This window comes from Gavia stellata, chromosome 2 (assembly GCF_030936135.1).
Source record: "Gavia stellata isolate bGavSte3 chromosome 2, bGavSte3.hap2, whole genome shotgun sequence".
Lineage (NCBI taxonomy): Eukaryota > Metazoa > Chordata > Aves > Gaviiformes > Gaviidae > Gavia > Gavia stellata.
In genome coordinates, this window is record NC_082595.1 from 85,927,678 (window position 1) to 85,947,347 (window position 19,670).

Genomic DNA, 19,670 nt, shown 5'->3' on the forward strand with positions numbered 1-19,670 from the left:
TGTTTAGGTGAGGCAGGAAATATCTTGCCTATTAATCCGAAATACTAAATTGCACTCCTTCCTGCGGTGTCTAGTGAGAAGACTTTCAAGTACTCTTAAAGACATGAACACCCTGATTTGCTTGGCCTGCTCTGGATGGGTGGTTGGATCACCACAGAAAATGTGCTGTCCTCATTTCCCCATGTTTTAGCTGGGGCTTTGTTATTTAGCAGCCACTCTGGCTCATATATCAAAACATGAACTTTAATAAAACCAGGTCTTGAACCATTCACAGATTTAAAAATTCTGTAATGGATTAGATCCAATGAAGAAGTGAGGAATCTGCAGCAGTACTTAGGTTGTACTTGGTCTAATAATTAGTAGTTAAGCCTAAATGAGGTGCCAGAATTGAATCAGAGAATCACAGAATCACTTAAGGTTGGAAAAGACCTGTAAGATCATCAAGTCCAACCATCAACCCAACACCACCATGCCCACTAAACCATGTCCCGCAATGCCACATCCACACGCTCCTTGAACACCTCCAGGGAGGGTGACTCCACCACTTCCCTGGGCAGTTTATTCCATTGTCTCACCACTCTCTCAGTAAAGAAACTTTTCCTAATATCCAGTCTAAACCTCCCCTGGCGCAACTTGAGGCCATTTCCTCTTGTCCTGTCACTTGTCACTTGGGAGAAGAGACCAACACCTACCTCTCTGCAACCCCCTTTCAGGTAATTGTGGAGAGCGGACATCCTAAAGGCTCCCTAATTGAGATACCATTTACCCCTGAAGGTGACTAACCCCATTATAATACTTTCCTGTTTAACAATAAAATTTCTCTTTAGTTTGCTTCTGTGCAGGCCCAGAATTAGCTCATTTTGGGCTGAAGTGTGCGGTTCTCACGTAGGGCCTGATGAGTGTTCTTCCATCCAGGATCCTGTGAGCATGTTTAACTGACATGAGCGAGATTGAGGTTCTCTCAGAATGAAAGTGAAGTCACCCCTTGAAAAAGAAGTAGCTGTGATGCAAACCACCTTTTAAATACTAGCCTGAATGTTGGGCTAAAAAATTGATCTGAGATTAGCTTGCTATTCAGCCTGAGGAGATTCAAATGCACATTTTTTGGTATCCTAATCAATGGATCTAACCACCAGGCTGTATGCAGAACTGAAAAATAACACACTTTCTCGTAAATCCATATGAAGTTGTGCCACTGGGTAGGACGGAATTCAAAAATCTCGAGACCGGAAAGATCACAAGAAAAAAACGTCTCTTCAACAGATAAGGGCTTTTTCCTTCAAGATGGTGGTGAGCGCTTCAACTATAGGCCGAGTTAGGAACTGAACTGATACTGTCCACTTTTTTGGTAAGTATACTAACTACAACATCTTGGATAAAAGTGAGTGGTTTCACTGCTACCACAACCTTTGCGTTAAATAAAGTACCTATGTAGAACATAGACTATAGAATAAAAGAGCTAGCTCTGCTCGGTTCTTTGAGAGTTCTAGATGTCTATGTTCCTAACTACCATGAAGGATTGCTAACTTTGGCACTAGGAGACCCTTACGCTCTGGAGGAGTTTTCAGCTGCGCCTCTGTGCGCATTGCATCCTAGGCTTCTTAGCATCTGGGCTGCCCAGTTTGCAGTTCTGAGGCTCTTAACAGTCCCTATGCACTGAAACAGGGTACCTATTAAATCACGGGGATGAACAACCTAAAATGCCTCAGTTCTTTATTGGGTCTGTTTTAGAAACTACTTGTGGAGAGCCTTAAATGCAGGTCTGTTATTCTGTAATGATGTGAGTATTGGAAAAGATGAGCCGTCACATCTGGAGCCCGTGCTTTACCCGCACATTCAGCTTCAACCACATAGTGAGTTACAGTAATCCAGGGTGGAGGTCACAGACAAATGGATTGTTTGTCAGGATCGTTACAAGGCAGGAAGAAACATAGAGCCAGATTAAAAAAACCCCAACACTTACGTGCCAGAAGTGCCACCTGGGATGAATTTAGGCTTGTGGGTCCAGGTGAGCAATCCCCACAAAATCCTTCTTTACTTGTAGTGTGACTAAGAATCCCGAGACAACTCATGTTCTCACTACTAAAATTTGTTAGGCACGTAAAGTGCTGCTGCTCTGCTTTCCTGGGCTGGCATCACTTTGACTGTGCGGAGCATTTTAACGCCTCATCTTTGGCTTCACAAAATAAGCATACGTTGCCCTTAAGACCACGGTCTCATCCAGTAGCTGTGCCATGAGCATGCATCACTCACATAGGCAGCTTTGAGTTCAGCATAATAAAGCAGTTGAGACTACATCCCTTCAAAAACATGGCCAGAACTGTAAGTGATGTGATGGCGCTACTGCTCTCCAGTGCTTCTGACCTTCTAAATCTTTATGCATATATTCGGAGTGACCCACAGCTGGTGGTGCCTGCTCTTTTAGTCCCTGTCAGTGTCCCCCACTGAGTACATTGCTGTCACTTCACCCTGAAGTAACCCTCTGGCTGCGGAAGACTTGCATCAAGGTGTTTGTCTTTCCTGAGCAGATGTTCCTATCTCTATGTGATTTTAAGAATTATATATATTTGTTGAAAGGTATCAAGAAAAAGAAACAGAGTGCTGAATATCGTGATCACACTGTTGGAATGTGGGGTCTCCCTGTCTGTTTTGCTGATGGTCCTCTGTAAATGCTGAAAAGGGGATAGCGTAAACTCTGAGAGCGTGTGGGAAAGAAGTAGTTATTGCCTGCCCTCTCTGGGTCTTATCAGAGACAAATTAGATGTACCAAGATACTTACTTCTATGCTTTGGAGACCTTCTTCTGTATCAAAGTCACCGCAGAGATCTCCCAGAACATGGAGATCATCTAACTTGTGCCAGGGCCATGAAGTATGTAAACTGGAGTCCCCAGGGCAGTCCTGGTCTGAACTTGTGAAGGTTCAACAGCTGACGAATGTCGTGTTGCTGGAATTTTCTTTAATACTTTCATAGCAGGTTTTCTCATGTTGTTGGCAATAGAAAGTCAAATACCAGCTTCTTTGGCTGCTCAAGATACTACATTATTCTGAAGGCATGGCTGGCGTGCTTTTTTGGAGGAGAAGTTGATCAGTTCCATTAGTTATGGGCATAATTGTTCTTCAGTGCTTTTCACAAGACAGCAATGACATGGATCCTGTACATGGATAGTGCTAACACCTTCCAGCTACAGCTTGCTTTATAGTTTAACCTTTTATGTTTTAGGACAACTTGGCTCTGGACCAGAGCTTTAATGTTTCATTTTCATGTATAACCAGAGTTTATGGAAATAACAAGTGAATATTCTGGTCTTATGAATAAGTCCAGAGAGGCTTTGGCTAATTTTCCTTTCTTAATAGCATCATTTCAGTTCATAAAACTTTTATTATTGTAATAAGGAGTTACAAAATGAAGACTGCAAGTCTGTGAGGTAAAATTCCCATGTTTGGGATCAGTGCTGTTGCAATGAAATAATACTTTCCAAAGAGTTAGTGTGAGTGTATAAGATCTGCCTATTTTTCACAGAGTTATTTTTAAGGGGTAGAAATATTGTCTAGTTACTGTGATACCTGAAAATGAGGATTATCTGCCATGATTTCTCAGACTGCCTTACGTTCTCTTTATTGATTGCAAAATCTCTAGAGAATTGACTAAACGGAAGAATCAGTCTGGAGAACTGAATGAAAGACACTTGCTTTCCAGTTCTTGACTTGCTGATCAATGCTTTTCTTTTGTTATATTTTTAAGATTATTTTTCTTTACGGTCCTGCTGTAATGCAGTGTAAATTTTCATTGCTGCAATAACACTGCAGGCAGAAGGACTACAGCCAAAGTCAACTTAGTCCTTTGAAACTGATGTCAAAGAGATGATCTGTTTGTTAAGGAATTGTCATGTACCCTCTTGGTTAAATGCATTTGTGATTTTGCAATATTTGGTGTTAAAGCTGAAATAAAATCTATCTCAGTGTTTATTGAAACTGATATGCTCATGTGTTATGCCGGATTCAGCAGCTCTGACTAACCAGCTCACACATACGGCACTAGTAAATACAAGCTGTCACTTTGACATGTACGCCTGTGTTGACTTTGTTACCTTGTAATCCATTTGGAGTGCATTTTCTTAGGATTACCATTTTATCAGTTTTCCTGTGTGCTTTTGTAGCTGACAAATCTCTTCTAAGTTACTAGGGAAACATTTCTTCCCTCCATTAACTAAACATTAAAAGCTAGAGCCAGGAATGGAGGTAGGAGTCGAAAAGTTCAGTGAGGCATTATCTAACTTCAGATGTTCCACTGCAGCGTAGAAATCTGTGCCCTCTATGTGATGTCTAAGACCCTCTACATGATTCATGGGAGACTGAATGACTTCAGCATGTGGTGTGAAACATCAGCATGTCGATCAGGGAACTTTCTTGGAAAAATCAACAGTAAAATTCCCTACCCCATGCTACCGTGAAGTGCCTCAACCTGAGGTACAGACAGTTATCTTCACCAGGTTGAATCCAAGTATTTTCCTTGGTGGAAAGACACCCACAGTAATTTTTTTTGAAAGAACTGAATGTGGTGTTCACTCTTTTAAGGCACCATCTTGGGGATGGTGTTGGTGCTGCTTCCATCCATCCTCTGTGTTCTTAGCTTGATCTGACATCTAGCTCGGAGTGCCTCACACGGCTGATTCCATGCCTGGCACTCCAGGCAGCCCATTCTCTCACTTCACAAACAGGTGAGACGGCTGAGAAAAATCTTCCTTTTGAAGAACTCAAGAGTCACTGTGGCAGGGCAGGAGAAGTGGAGACTTGGACTTTACAGCTTTGTAGCTTCAATACTGCATAAGGAACAGCTAGTCCTGTGTATTTGTCTCAAAAACTCTTTACACATTTAATTTGAAACCATCTTTAGATAAACTGCATAAACAATCTTGAAAGAAAAAACTGGAACCCAGTATGCCCCCTTTCAGATGAGAGTGTTCTAAGGCTAAAATTTATGTTTTCTCCCTCTAGCCAAATCAATCTTCATTTCTTCATTCTACGATTTCCTAGCTCCAATGGAAGGGGGATGAACACCATGTCCTTACCCAAAATGACCTATGTATGTCCTGGGAATCCGAAGTCATCAGTAAGACTTAATTTTCCTCCATTGGGAATTAGGTGCAGATGTCTCACTCGAGGGGAAAAGATTTTAATGATGAGTCTGTTACAAATATACTACTTCTTCTTCCATCACGAAACTGTTCATGAGGCAGTTAGAGTCTAATCATGATCACCTGAATACAGATAATCCCAGCAGAAATTCCTTTATTTAATAATTAATGCCTATTTACAATTGCCAAAATATGGTGTCACTAGGAAATATAAATCAAAAGAATACATTTTACATGTATAATGGAGGAAATGTCCTTTTCCATTAAGCATTAGTCAGCCCTAATGAAGAGAGCCTGTAAAATCACAGAAGCAACACAACAGCCACTAAATATCTTGCTGTCTTTCAGAGTAACTCACATACTTACCGTCTGCTTCAAATACATTTTACATACTTGTGTGTATGTGAGTGTGTGTGTGTCTAAGCACATAGATGAGGAGAGTTCCTAGCCTCTAATTATGAGATAATAAGAAAGCAAAAAGTTTCTAGGACAGAAAGTTACAAGAGATGTTTTTATGATTGAGGTTTAGTTAAACCACAATATAAATGGATTTCTTCAATTTCTGTGACACAGAAGGTTCAGCACTGCATCATTGTTTTTTGAAGTCAGACTGAAAACCAACACAGGGTTCACTTCATAAGTATATTTCCTATATAAAGAAATGTTTTTATCCAGCACTGATGAGAACATATTCAGAGCAGTATTTTCAGTTTGAACTTTTTCCTCTTTATGGTTTTAAGATGAAGAACATTATTATACTACTTTCAAAATACCTACATGATGGGAGGTAAACTGAATGCTGCAAATTGCTGGACTGATAAAAGAGCTTGTTTTGATTAACAAACTAACCAACTTTCCACTTTTCTGTTGCATTTTTCTCCAAAGGCTGATTTAGTAATGAGATAGTATTTGATTGCAAAACAAGAATGAATTTTTGGTTTTATGCAGACCCTAAAGAAAGAGGAAATGCATGTTGTAATAATTGTTAAAAAGCTCTAATCTCTCCCAGACAGAACTGCACACCTAAGATTTTGCTCGCACACTGAATCATTTCACAAGCACCAAAGCCAGAAGCAAAAGCCACGTTAAAGAGCAGAGATTCCTGCTCTTCTGATCACACCATAAATTTCTAGCCCTAGATCTGAATCAGTCATGATCAAAACTGGAACTGAATTCGGTGGAACCAGTATTTCATTCCCGATGCTGTTTGTTGTGTGAGTTAAGTTTAGTGGGAATTCACACAAAATTCAAATTAATCAAATTCAAAATAAAATCAATTCATCAGATACTATCATAACAAGACTATATATAAGCTACTTATGGTAACAGTTGTATAAGAAATGCCAGTCCATTATCCTGTGCTGACCAGAACCAGTTTGTTACAAAGTTATAACAAAGACAACCAGTTGCTAGTAAATAGAAGCAAAACAACTCCGCTACAGGGAGAAATCCAGAACTCATAGCCAGAAAGTGGGATCCAGAGTGGTGTGTTAGGGACCATGACTCCCAGTACAGTGCACGGGGAGAATTAGGCACTTCGGGTATTGCCTAGAGACAATGAATAGGAAACACAGATGATGAGATGGGTCGTAACTTCTCTCTCGAGAAGTAGGCACTGCACTTCAGCCCCAAGCAAGTGGCTCTTTCCACAGGGCATTCAGACCACAAAATGCTTTCTAAAATTACTGTATTTGAGTTGGAAAGGCTCACTCATTTCTTCTTAAAGGAGGAGAAAGGATAACCAGTTCCAGCAACAACATACTGGAGTCAAAGCATTAGCTCAGATAGTCAGAGTTTAATTCCTTTTCATACTGAAAATGGTTGTAATCCTGATCTCCTCTGATCCCTCCAAGTGCTCTGCCATCAAACTACAGGCAGCTTAGCTGTGAGTGCTGCCTTACAGATATGGCATTAGGTACTTGGGAACCTAGTGTACAAAACTACCACATATGTACTTTTTAACAGCTCTCTCAAACATTTCTGAGTGGATTTTTTCCTTTCCGCTGGATGACTTCAGATCAGAAGGGTGGGTTTCAAAGATTGCCACTGCTAGGCAGATTTGTGCTGATACAGCATTTATACCATTGTCATATGCATCTAAAGACGTAGGAAATGTGCAGCTCAGGACAGATCTGTGAATCTACGCAAACAAGAGAGAGTACAGTTCTATTTTTTTTTAGCTTGTGAAAGGTTTAATATGTGTTAATAAATATAAAAATCTTTTGTATGCTCAACTACAAAATTCCATAATTTATAGTAGGTTTTCTAATATATATTTTATTATCGCATATGTACAACAGGCTGGCTTTCAAGAATAGCCTTAAAACCCATAAGCAACAGAGTAGTTCATCTGTGACTTTTATAATGGACCATAAATGTTTCAGAAGAATGGTCTGGCGAGGGACTTCTTGACTCATGTTTTGTTCTGCAGGCTCTGAAAACAAAGAATGTGCGTGTATTTAACAATAAACGATACAGCTTTTGGTTTGAACTTTGGCTTAATTGAAATCAGTGGCAAAATTCCCCTCTTTTTATGATGAACACAGTGGTATAAAATAATTCCCTTCACCGTTATTAATGTACTGTTCTTTCTTCCATCCCCTGTATTCTTTAAATCTGAGTTTTATTTATATGCTGATATTCCTGTAACTGCAAACCTAAAGAGAAAGCCTCTGTTCCCATATATCCTTGACTTGCCTTTTGCATTTTTCTGCATGATTCCTCTTTGATCTGCCTCTGAATTTAATAATGAAATTTGACTCAATATCCCTCCCACTATATATAGCTCCTGCTACATCATGTTCTGTTACCTATCATCTGACAGTGTAATTCTTGAAATCTGGCCATTTAATTTGGTCCAAGAAAATGTATCATTTAAAAAAAGGCCATGTTCATTTGACTAAGTGAATGCACATTTCTGTTTTCTTACCAAGCATTGGTGTACAGACAGTTTCTCATGCGGTGTGGGGGGGATGTTTACGGAATCCTATCAGCAAAATCGCGTTTGGTAAGAACACTAACTACAATAGCAGCATTCACGGTTCAGTTTCTAAGCATGTTATAATGCTGAATATGCTCATTTCCTTTCTGCATTACCTCTGCCTGCTACAGGGCTAGGAAGGTAGCCTCGCAGAATTTTTGAATTCAGATTTCACCTTCCCCTGCCATGGGACAGGAAATGAAACCTCCTGAAGCCGGGGATCTCTGCATGAATGGTGGGCATTGTAGATAGGCATCGTATTTCACTCTTTCTTGCTGACACCCGCGATGTCAGTTCTTTCCATCACTGGGGCATGCTGGACTGGTTTTAAAGACAATCGCAGTGACAACCTCTTAACTAAGTCAAAACATTTTATTTTCTGCTTTTCCAATTTCCTAGAACCAATGATTAATATCCCTGTCAAATTACCTGATCTTTAGGAGAGTCAACAGGACTATTCCTAGGATGAGAACTATGCAGGAGGAATAGGCAATAATGTAGACTGTTTCACCTATAAGTAAAAAACAGAAAGCAGACCTGAAATATTTATGTCAGTAATAGGAATCAGATTTGAGATCTGAATTGGAATGCATACATATGCAAGCTAAATTAGCAATCAATCCTGACATCAGTAATTAAAAGAAGGAAAAAGACCTAGATGTGTAGGTACTTAGATGTGTAGGCCAATGGTAGGAATAACTTTTCCTTCACCAGTTGGTGCAAAATCATTTTCAGACTCCTTTTAGTAAATACCAGCTCCAATAACACTGCATATGTGTAGCACTCACTACCTTTTATTCTATTCCACTCCAGGGGAACTGCAACAGCTTGTTACTCTGATTTGTGTTTTGGAGTATTTTCCCCGTTGATTTTAAGGTGTTAATTTTATTCTGTGTATCAGAGGAGACCTGGCTCTTACTTGCTAGACCTCTTTTCCTTTTTCGCATATTACCATAATTGCAGTGTGCAGAAATACTTGATCTAGAATCAAATTAATGTAAAATGGGATCTAACACTGCTTCTGGGCCCCATTCCCATGGAGTTTCCTCTTTCTCCTAGGCTTCTCACCAAGAAGTCACTTAGGCGGCTTATGTGCTAAAAAGTCCAACTCGAAAAACGGGGAGTTGTTTCAATTTTTGTTTTCCAAATGAGGAGAAACTTATTTTTCTTGACAGAATGAATCCATCAGTTTTGATCAAATATTCTGAAGGAAAAGTTTCAGCTGAGAAGGTAACGTAAGCCCTGAACCTGGGATGGAGAGGTTAGATGACTTGACAAAAGGACTCACAACCAGAGCCGCAAGCATAAAACATGAGACCTTTCTGTTACTTTCCTGTTGCACTGATTCTGACATGTTTATACAATTAAATAAGTTTTGTTTATACAGGAACTCAAATGCAGAGTGGCAAAATATGGCCTTAGCTTTTCCCAAAGTGCTCCACCTTACGTAGCCAGTGAAATATTCACTGAAGAAGAGATGGAGTCCCAGTCCCATCACCAGGCCACTTACCTGGGCCGTGAGAAGCCCAAATTCTTGTCTCTGAATCAGTTATCAGTTATTATTTATTGTGTGTGTTTGTACATATGGACACACAGACCCTAAATGAGACATTTCTGTATACACTACATATATGCAACAAACGTAGTGTATAGTGTAATACAAACACAAGCGGTATGGATACTGGAGCAGCTCCAGTAAGAGAGGGTGAATATATCTTCCTCAAGGCAAGCAGTGGGCAAGAGCTGAGCAGGGAATTGGACCCGCCTGATTTTTATTATTATCACTTGCTCTCAGAAAGCTATCCAAAAGTCAAGTTTTCCAATAAAAGAAAAATGAAAGCAATGATTGAACCATCACCAGTTGCACAGATTTAACATACCCCTTAATGCAGCAAGCTACTGAAAAATATTTAGTGTAGTGAATTTTTGAAGGAATAAGGGTGAGGTCTTAGTCTCAGTGCGGGACTGATAATATCGTACATTAAAAAATAGATCAGCAGTTGGCCCTCCTCTCAAGTTGCAACATTTCTTTAAGATGATAAGTTTTAGGAAAATAACAATTTTTAGGCTTTTTTTGCAGTTTCTGAATCTTAATTGTAAACTCAGTCATTTTCTTGAAACTTGCCACAACTTCGGGAGCAACTGTAGGGGCAAAATTTTTCTGTTTTTTTGAAGTGGAAAGTGAGGTTCACACATATTTAAGGCAAATGCATGTTTTGTTAAGTACCTCGCTTACCACAAGACTAGGAAAATTATTAGGAGTGACAGTCATGGATGGTTAAGAACAGGCTAATATCATTTCACCAAAATATTATAATATTTTTCTTCAAAAAGTTGGAAAAGAAATTTCATTTTGATGAAACACTCTGAAATGATCAAATGAAACCAAAATGTTCTATTTTTTGTCAAAATCTTATAAAATGCTATGGTTTTGGTGAAGTAATTGCTGACAAAAGAGATGTTGATTATAACATTTTCAGTTCTATGGGGAACACAAGAAAGATATTAATGATGAGGTCGTGCTAAAAGCCATACGTTTTCTGCTGCCTTCTGAGAAATGAGGGAATTTGTAATGCTAGGAGAGTTTACAATTTTGTGGCTGAAGAGCTATTTCTTCATTTTGTATGTTCTTTCTGGTTTAACTACTTGAATGTCCTTATTCATCTTCCCTTAAAAATGTTGTTGGGGTCTGTGTTTCTCGATAGGCGCTCTGCTCTTCTTTAAAAATCCAAAGAAATTTTTTATATAAATTTTCACTATTAATCTATGCAAAATCAGTTCTTGAAATGTGAACTAGTGCTAGGGAAGTTAAGAAATACAGATATGAAATTTTGACTTTGTTCATCCTAAATCTTGTCCATGAAAACTACCAGAATCCACGTTTAAATTCCTGTATGACATAACAGACTATATTATCCCATTTTGATCTGTGTATACATGATATTGATTGTTTGAACATGAACTAAATAACAACAAGTTAAGGCTTAAAAACCAATGTCCTAAACAAACAATAAAAACACTGACAGTAATTAGGCACATTTGTAGTTATGGATCAATAAACACCTTAGGTCTCATGCTGTGTGCCCATTCACAGTTCACTGTAGAGCAGGCAGATCCATCACAAGCATTAAAAACATGATTAAAAGTTAGAATAATTTCCTATTCTTAGCAGAACGGTAAAAAATGTAGTGTACATAACATGCTTATGTCATTACTCTTCTAAGAAACACCTGTCCCTGTTCCAGCACTTCTCTTCAACTGACTGAAGTACAGAAGAGCAAACCTGGTTTGGGTTCTCTGACTAGATGGAGAAAGGGATACAAATATCTGCATGTACCATGGAGAAAGAAAGGCACACGCAGCGTCTAAAGACTTATAATAGGAGGTGGCTAAAATATGAGATGTTTCCAGCTCGATCCTGCAGAGTGAATCGACACAAGTGGAGACCATTCATTTCCATTGCAAGAGGAAGGGCTGCGAGACGCTGGGAGGGCTGCTGTGTCCCGTGGGGGTGACCTGTAGTCATGAGAAGCTTATGGACCTTTGCACCTGGGGGCAGGTCTATAGCAGGGCCACTGTGGCTGCGTGATGCATGTCTTGCCCTTCCTAGGATGGACCGCAAACCGCAGGGACACAACAATTGAGGCTGCAGGTGGAGATATATATAGACACATGGACATTTCCAGTGATGAAGTTCAGTAGAGGATAGCTGTGGGCTCAGCAGCTGGAGCAATTAGTGGGATTACACTCTTGTGTAAATCTACCTGCTTATGTATACCTAGTGAAATGGCTGTGAATATTCATTGGACAGATTAATTCCGGCTGGTGCTTAGAGGTTTCTTGGCTACCCGCAGCTTGTCACAGGCTTTTTTCTACATTTATAAAACAATCAGATTGACAATGTTTCATACCTCACAAATTAAAGTCACTGGAGCTGAACTAATCTCAGTTCCCACAGCAGCTGGTATAATTATAGATAAACCCTGCCAATTACTTGTTTATCTAGATTTTCAGCACGACAAAACTCCTCAGTAGGAAATATATGATAACGCTACAATTTAAGACTAAATGAGATTAATTTCAACAGTTTTGGGTCAAGCCCAATTTTATTGTATCTCACAGAACAGGATAAGAGTTCTGTGTTTCTAGCTTTCTCTTCCAGCCAAAAAATACTCTAGCTCCAAAGCTCTATGCTGATGAAAGTAAATGCTTATCTTCACACATGAATCATTTTTCAAATTGAAGTGTGGGAAGCAATCTTTTAAATTATGTGGATCTGTAAAATCATAAAAGATAATTTGCGTAAGATAAAGTAAAAACCAGGCTGAAAGTGCATAACTAGGTAGGCCATAACAACATTTTTTAACTTTTGAGAATTTTTGTTTGATTTATCACTTTTTGATGTTGTTTCAAAAATGACATAAAATTCTGGCCCCATCTAAGCTTACACAAAAGTCTCATTAACTTTTATATGTTTAGGACTCTGCCCACATCACATCTTGTTAACAGGGTTGTATCAGCCCACAGGCGACTGGGTTGGCCTGTACCCTCCTGGGTATGTGAATGAGTGTAAATCCAACCAAGATTTTTAAACAATCATCTTGTTATCACACCAAAAGCTGGAATAATATTGTTCCAACTGAACAGGGTTATGTTTATTTGCAAATATATATCAATATAAGTATATATGTTCAGATTTATTATTTATTATGAAAGACTCCTTTTATTAAAACCAATCTTATCCAATGACATGATTTGCAATACCACTGAATAGAATGGAGAAATCTTACTTTTTTTTTGAACAGTAAGTGTTTTTTTAATTATAAAATTAAGAAACAGTTGAAGAAATACTGAGTTTCTTCTGAGCATGTTCATCTGTAGACAGTCATTAGTTTGAATTGGTGAAAGACATCCTTGTATCTTTCAATGACAAGCTAAGTAAAGGATTCTCCTGAGATTTTGATATAGGGACAAGACATCAAAAAATTTTATCTCCTGCTTTCTAAGCAGAAAATAGCCAAAAAGCAAGTATCTTCAAATATCTTTACACACACAAAAGGCCATATTTGACAACTTAACCGTTTTGCCTCTGCACCCTGGGATTCTTCTTGGGATTCGATTTCAGTAAAAATAAATATTTTGTAAAGATGATAACTCCCTTTGCAGCCTGAGTAATGCACATTTACTAGCATATGAATCTAGGATACTGGGTTAGATTTTTGGCAGTGGGATTTATGAAACCATTTGCAATATGGTTTTTATCATCAGGTAGATATCCTGAATCAGATCCTTCTCCTTGACCTGGCTTCCTATGAGACATTTATAGCTTAGAGAGTTCCCAGCTAGTGTACATGACAGCTCCAATAGAAGGAATAGTTTATTGTATGGTTTAGGCTGGTCAGCATTCTTTTTATTTTTCTAAGGCTATCCAAAATTCTGCTAAGAATTCAAGGACAGGTTTTTGGAAAATATTCAGACTTCAGTGGGAACAGAATTAACTGGGTGCAGGCTGCATTTTGCAAACATTTATCTGAATCTCTGAGGGAAAGGTCTGCAGCTAGCACTAGTCACAGGGGTGAGATATCTCACATTTTACTTTTTCTCACTTAGAGCAGGATTTCTTGCATTATAACTTGCATTATTTAACCACTAGAGTCTCGTTCCAGCTAGAGATTCAGGCTCCCCCTGTAGCTGACAAAGAGAAGTCAACACTTCCAGGACACAGCAAAGACAGTCTGAAAAGGTGGGATTAATCTTCCTCTGAGGGTCCCTGACTTTCTTCTCTGGCTACACAGAGCACTTAGCTGACATGCATGATTCTTAGGCAAGTAATTTTAATGCTAAAATTACAGCTGAATGCTTGATTATTCACATACAGGTCTCAGGAATCCCATTCCCATGAATCTATTTTTATACTTCCCAGGTTGTCCACTTCAGCAATAGTTGAAGGATGGAGATGATAGAAACCCCTTCATTTTGTACTGCATGCAGAGCTTGAATTATTTTTTCACTGTTAAAGGTGTTCGGTATGAACAGTTCTGGGAACTAATTCATAGTAATGTCTGCCCCACGCAAGGTAGAACAGGTCATTCTCACTAGAGTCAATATTTGTGCATTAAGCCCTTTAGTGTTTTCACTCTGTAACTGGGTCCTTCCAAAGGAAATATAAAATTAATATTATTTGTATATTAAAATTTGTATATTAATTCAATATCCTTTAACTTTATGTCACTTAATTGCTTACTGTAAATGCATGGAAATAAAACCAGATGCAGCTCTTCAGCCCAATGGATATCATGATCTGCAATTGCGTGCCCTTCTGTTGCATGAGAAGGTAAAGTCTGATGGAGTGCAACACAAGCCCCTTCTCAGACCACTTACTGTGGCTTCCTAATTTCATTGTTGTAACTACTATGGCACAAAAAGTCAAGAGAGATGGGAGAGAAGTAGGTGTGACATCAAAGCTAATAATTTGTATTACACATTATGACTACTGTTCTCTAATGACTGTACGGAGAGTCAGGCTCTGGCGGGCTTAATAGCTTAATTTTCCCCAATTATAATATAGTGATTGTGAGACATCTATTTCAAAACCACTTACCAGAGAAATTGGTTCAGTCTCATTATCTTTATTTTGTGGTTATATAAGCTAAGCCAAACGGGTAGAGAGATTTTTCCACATTATGTTGAATGGGGGAGCAACAGGTAGAGTTCACTTGCCTGAACCCACCCAAGGGACCCAACCTTTAGTCTTCCCTGTCATACACGGGGGAATCACAGAATCACAGAATGATAGGGGTTGGAAGGGACCTCTGGAGATCATCTAGTCCAACCCCTGCCACCACAGCAGGTTGACCTAGAGCAGATTGCACAGGAATGCATCCAGGTGAGTTTTGAATATCTCCAGAGAAGGAGGATCCACAACCTCTCTGGGCAGCTTGTTCCAGTGCTCTGCCACCCTCAAAGGAAAGAAGTTCCTTCCCATGTTTAGATGGAACTTCCTATGATCAAGTTTGTGCCCATTACCTCTTGTCCTGTCACTGGGCACCACTGAAAAAAGACCCCATCCTCCTGGCACCCACCCCTTAAGTATTTATAAGCATTGATAAGATCCCCCCTCAGTCTTCTCTTCTCCAGACTAAAAAGACCCAAGTCCCTCAGCCTTTCCTCATAAGAAAGATGTTCCAGTCCCATAATCATCTTCGTAGCCCTTTGCTGTACCCTCTCCAGCAGCTCCCTGTCCTTCTTGAACCGGGGAGCCCAGAACTGGACACAGTACTCCAGATGCGGCCTCACCAGGGCAGAGTAGAGGGGGAGGACAACCTCCCTCGACCTGCTTGCCACACTCTCCTTGATGCACCCCAGGATGCCATTGGCCTTCTTGGCCACAAGGGCACATTGGTGGCTCATGGTCACCCTGTTGGCCACCAGGACTCCCAGGTCCCTTTCCACAGAGCTGCTCTCCAGCAGGTCAGCCCCTAACCTGTACTGATGCATGGGGTTATTCCTCCCCAGATGCAGTACCCTACACTTGCCTTTGTTGAATTTCATGAGGTTCCTCTCTGCCCAACTCTCCAGCCTGCCCAGGTCACACTGAATGGCAGCGCAGCCTTCCGGTGTGTCCGCCACTCCTCCCAGTTTTGTGTCATCAGCAAACTTGCTGAGGGTACACTCTATCCCTTCATTTTTCAAGAGAAATTTCAAGAGTACTTCTATTAAAATCATGGAGTGGTTTGCCCAAACTCACCATTAATTGAAGAATGGAGTTGTGCTCTGGAAATCTTTTCTCCTGGCATTTCTGTATTTACCCAGTGAAAACCTTTCTTCTTAATGGAAATTTGACCTGAATATTGGAAAGAAAATATCCATTCAAAATATTATTTTAAAATAATAAGTGAATATTGCTGTTTGGTGTTTTCATAGAATCATAGAATGATTTATATTGGAAAAGACCTTTAAGATCATCAAGTCCAACCATTAACCTAACACTGCCAAGTCCACCACTAAACCATGTCCCTAAGTGTCTCATCCACACATCTTTTAAATACCTCCAGGGATGGTGACTCAACCACCTCCCTGGGCAGCCTATTCCAGCTTTGATAAGAGTCACAGAATTTATAAAGGCAGCTATTAAAAAATATTGTTTACTGATACTCGATGAACAAAGTGAATGAATGAGAGTCCTTCCTTTGACATGTCAGTTAAACTTCCCCTGTAGTTTGTCTTATGGGGGAGAAGTATGCTTTAAAAATATTCTCTGCCTCAAAACAGCTTAAATTCTCTTTTCACATAAACTGTTTTAGGAATAGGCCCACCAAAAGAATTGGGCCCACCAAACCAATATAGAGTGATGAAAAATGGGTAGTAGTTTGAAGTCACTTCCAAAAGGCAGAGGTTATTCTCCAAATGAATTGCTAGACATCAATCCAGTCTTTCACAAAGGCCTGTCTCCTTAGTGGGCATAATTTCATCGATGTATCTGAAAAGATGTATCTTCTGTTGAAATGAAAAATAGAAGGTTTAGCTAAGTAGAATAGTTTACAGAGCAAGAGGCTAAACCATATAAGACTACGCATGGTCATTCACATGAACTTTAAGCTGAGAAATTTGTATTCCCTAAATGAATGAAAACAAAGGCTTATGTCTGCAGCCTGGAACATTGTCTAAATAACAATGGACTAAATCTCCTTGTAATGTATTTTTTCTGTGAGATGCAAAAGTACAACTCAGAGTTAAAATATTTTGGAAACTTAACTTTTTACTTTCTGTCACTGGCATTTTTGCTCATTCCTGTTGTGACACTGATGCTACATTGGCACTGATCCACTCTGTGTTTCTGGCTCATATAGCAGCCAGTTACTCACAGTTTTTGCCTTTTACTGAGTCTGCAGCAAGCTTTAATCCTGTAAGGACAGCGCCAAGAGCAAACACTTGTAGCACAGCAGTGCCATGCAAGAGCAGGAAGATGGGATGGTGTAAACACCACTTGCGGATCTGTTCACATCAGTTCTAGAGGCAAAGATCCTTTTTGCTAGCCCTGGGCATTTGCCTATTGAGAAAGACTTCAATGTTAAAAATCATCATCACTGTAAGAGTGAAAGTTATCCAAAGTTCACACCCAGGCCAGATGAATGAGTTTGCAGAAGGGGTTGGATGAGGTCTGCAACAGAGCACTCGCTCCATGTCTCTGAACTGCCATGCAGTTAACGGCATTTAACACTGTGGCTTACAATCAAACCCGTAATCATCTCTCTCTTCAGTTTAGCTGCATTACAACTAGACATCTAGAAAAAACAAAAGCAAGATTCATCAGATGCTGCAAATGTTCTGTAGCATAGGTGCCAATCCTTTACTCAGCCAAAGGCCCTGGATCCCCAAACTGGTTTCGTTTACCTAGCAGGAATTTGTTGCACCACAGGAGCAAGCAAGCTTCTGTTTTTCAATCCCAATTAGGTTAGGGGAGTTTCCATCACACAAAGAAACCATTTTATCCTGAGACTGCTTCAGGGAATGGCAAAAGCTCATGAGCAATTATTTGATTATTATGACATGAGGGTTATCTTTTTGCTTTGTAGGTAAAGAATAGCTAACATAATGTTGTGATTACTCATTTGGATCGTTAAATGCAGCCATAAAGCAAGCAAACAAATAAATAACATTCATCAGCAAAATCACTGCCAATAGTCTCAAATCTAAGTGTGTTATGATATCACTTTTCCAGGGGAGTTGTTATACAATTTTTAATCTTTTCTCAGAGTCTGAATTTTAGTAGTGATCAACTAAGATTAAGGGCAGTGTTTCAGCAACTTAATTTTAATTTCTGGGTAGACTTTGAGTGACAAGAAAAAAAATTACACGCTTATCAGTGGTAAAATTTTGGCCGCTAAAACTGAAAAATTAGCTAATTCATTCCATGAAATGCATGCATGCAATTAATACATGTGTTTAAAAGACAGTCCATCAGATGGAACTATGAAATAGTCATTGCTTTTCATTGAAATCTTTAGATATAGTTACCTCTCCCAAGGTAGGCTGAGAATATACATAATTACATATAGAAGACGACTGGCATAGGGTATGATGCACTAGCAAATAGTATATCCTAGGAGGATTTATATAGCAAAATAGCCGGTGTCATAGATCAGAGATTTGAGGAGAAGAGGATACTTTGGTATTTAATCTGGTCCATGGATGCCTGGATGTAGCTGGAGCATTGGAGAGGCAGCAGATGAACCTTCAGGTTCAGTTTTAGGCTGCAGGAGTCCAGGAAACACCCTGTGATGTGGAACCATCCTGTGATGTGACCCACAGCACAATAAGTGGGGACAAACAGGGGATTTGCTTTGAAGGCATACTCCTGACTCAGACTAAAACATTAATATTTGCTCCCATATGGCCATTCACTGCACTAACAATTCTCTCTTAAACAGAGACTTGGCAAGGTCTTTTATATTTAACAAAAATAAGTAGCTGATTTACCACATGAAAGGCTTTACTGGTTCTGAGAAAGTACATATATTTCATCTGAGTTAACCTCAGTGTTAACCCCTGAAGCCTCCATTCACAGCAGCTTTTTCTTTGAGAGGTCCTATTTAAATCATTGAAGTTATTTTTTGTGGAATGAAGTCTGTGGCTAAATGTGTGTGAGCTATACTAATATTTAGACTCCAAGAAGAAAAGAAAGAAAAAACAACATAATATGTCATATTATTTGTAAAAACTGTGTACTGAAGTACAATGTTAAGCCAATAACAGGAAGACTTTAGACTTTTCTAATCTGTGTAATAGTATAGATCCCAGAAGTTATTCTTTTATTGTTATTCAAGCAAATTCACGTAATGAGACATGTAGTCAATTTTATTGATTTAACACTAATATAAAATATTTCCCAAAACCAAAGGAAAAAACTGTACATGCAATTTGTATTTTGATTTGGATTAAAAAAACCACAGATATAACTCTTGTTGAAATCAGTGGTAGCAAAGATATAGTGAAGATTTGGTTTAAGTCAGCATTTTAATACTCTTTAAAACTAAGTTTTATGTGTTACTCACGTAACTCACTGAAGCAGGATTTGCTGTGAAGCATGTGATGGAAGAGCTTGCACAAAGACTGCTCTGCAGGAGGTAAATTCTGGCAGGTGCACTCCATGCGCAGCATCGTGCCCCAGTTACTAATGTAGGCTGCTTCGCAATCAGCATTTGCAGAACAGGGCATGTCACCCTTGATTAAAGTTTCAAGACAAGCTTCATCATCGTAGCATTTTTTTGTCACGTGTCTCCAACACTTTGACCGAAAAGTTGTGTATTTTTTCCTGGTGGAAAAAAAAGAAGTATACAAAGACAGTTTAAAAACTCTGTGATTTCACAAAAAGACATTTAAGGATCATCATGAAAAGAGAGTGTATTCCCAAGGTACCACTTAAGCCTTAAAAGTCACAATATTCTGTGATAGCTGGCCTAAATTCTGCTCTGTTTTGCACCAAATTGGTTTGAGGAAAAACTCGGTTTTACTGAAAAAGTTTTTGAGAAAAAGCAACTGCACTTCTAATCAG

General features: G+C 39.2%; 1 protein-coding gene across 1 annotated transcript in view; it reads right to left on the bottom strand.

The window, feature by feature from the left end:
- Window positions 1–7,482: 7,482 nt before the first annotated feature.
- Window positions 7,483–19,670, bottom strand: part of GFRAL (GDNF family receptor alpha like) — a 28,140-nt gene continuing 15,952 nt past the window's right edge. Inside the window, exons 7-10 of the mRNA XM_059831755.1 lie at window positions 19,171–19,430; window positions 15,864–15,959; window positions 8,546–8,627; window positions 7,483–7,570 (exon numbers count right to left, since the gene is read on the bottom strand). Of these exons, the coding sequence (XP_059687738.1) occupies window positions 7,483–7,570; window positions 8,546–8,627; window positions 15,864–15,959; window positions 19,171–19,430 (526 nt within the window). The remainder of the gene's footprint in view (window positions 7,571–8,545; window positions 8,628–15,863; window positions 15,960–19,170; window positions 19,431–19,670) is intronic.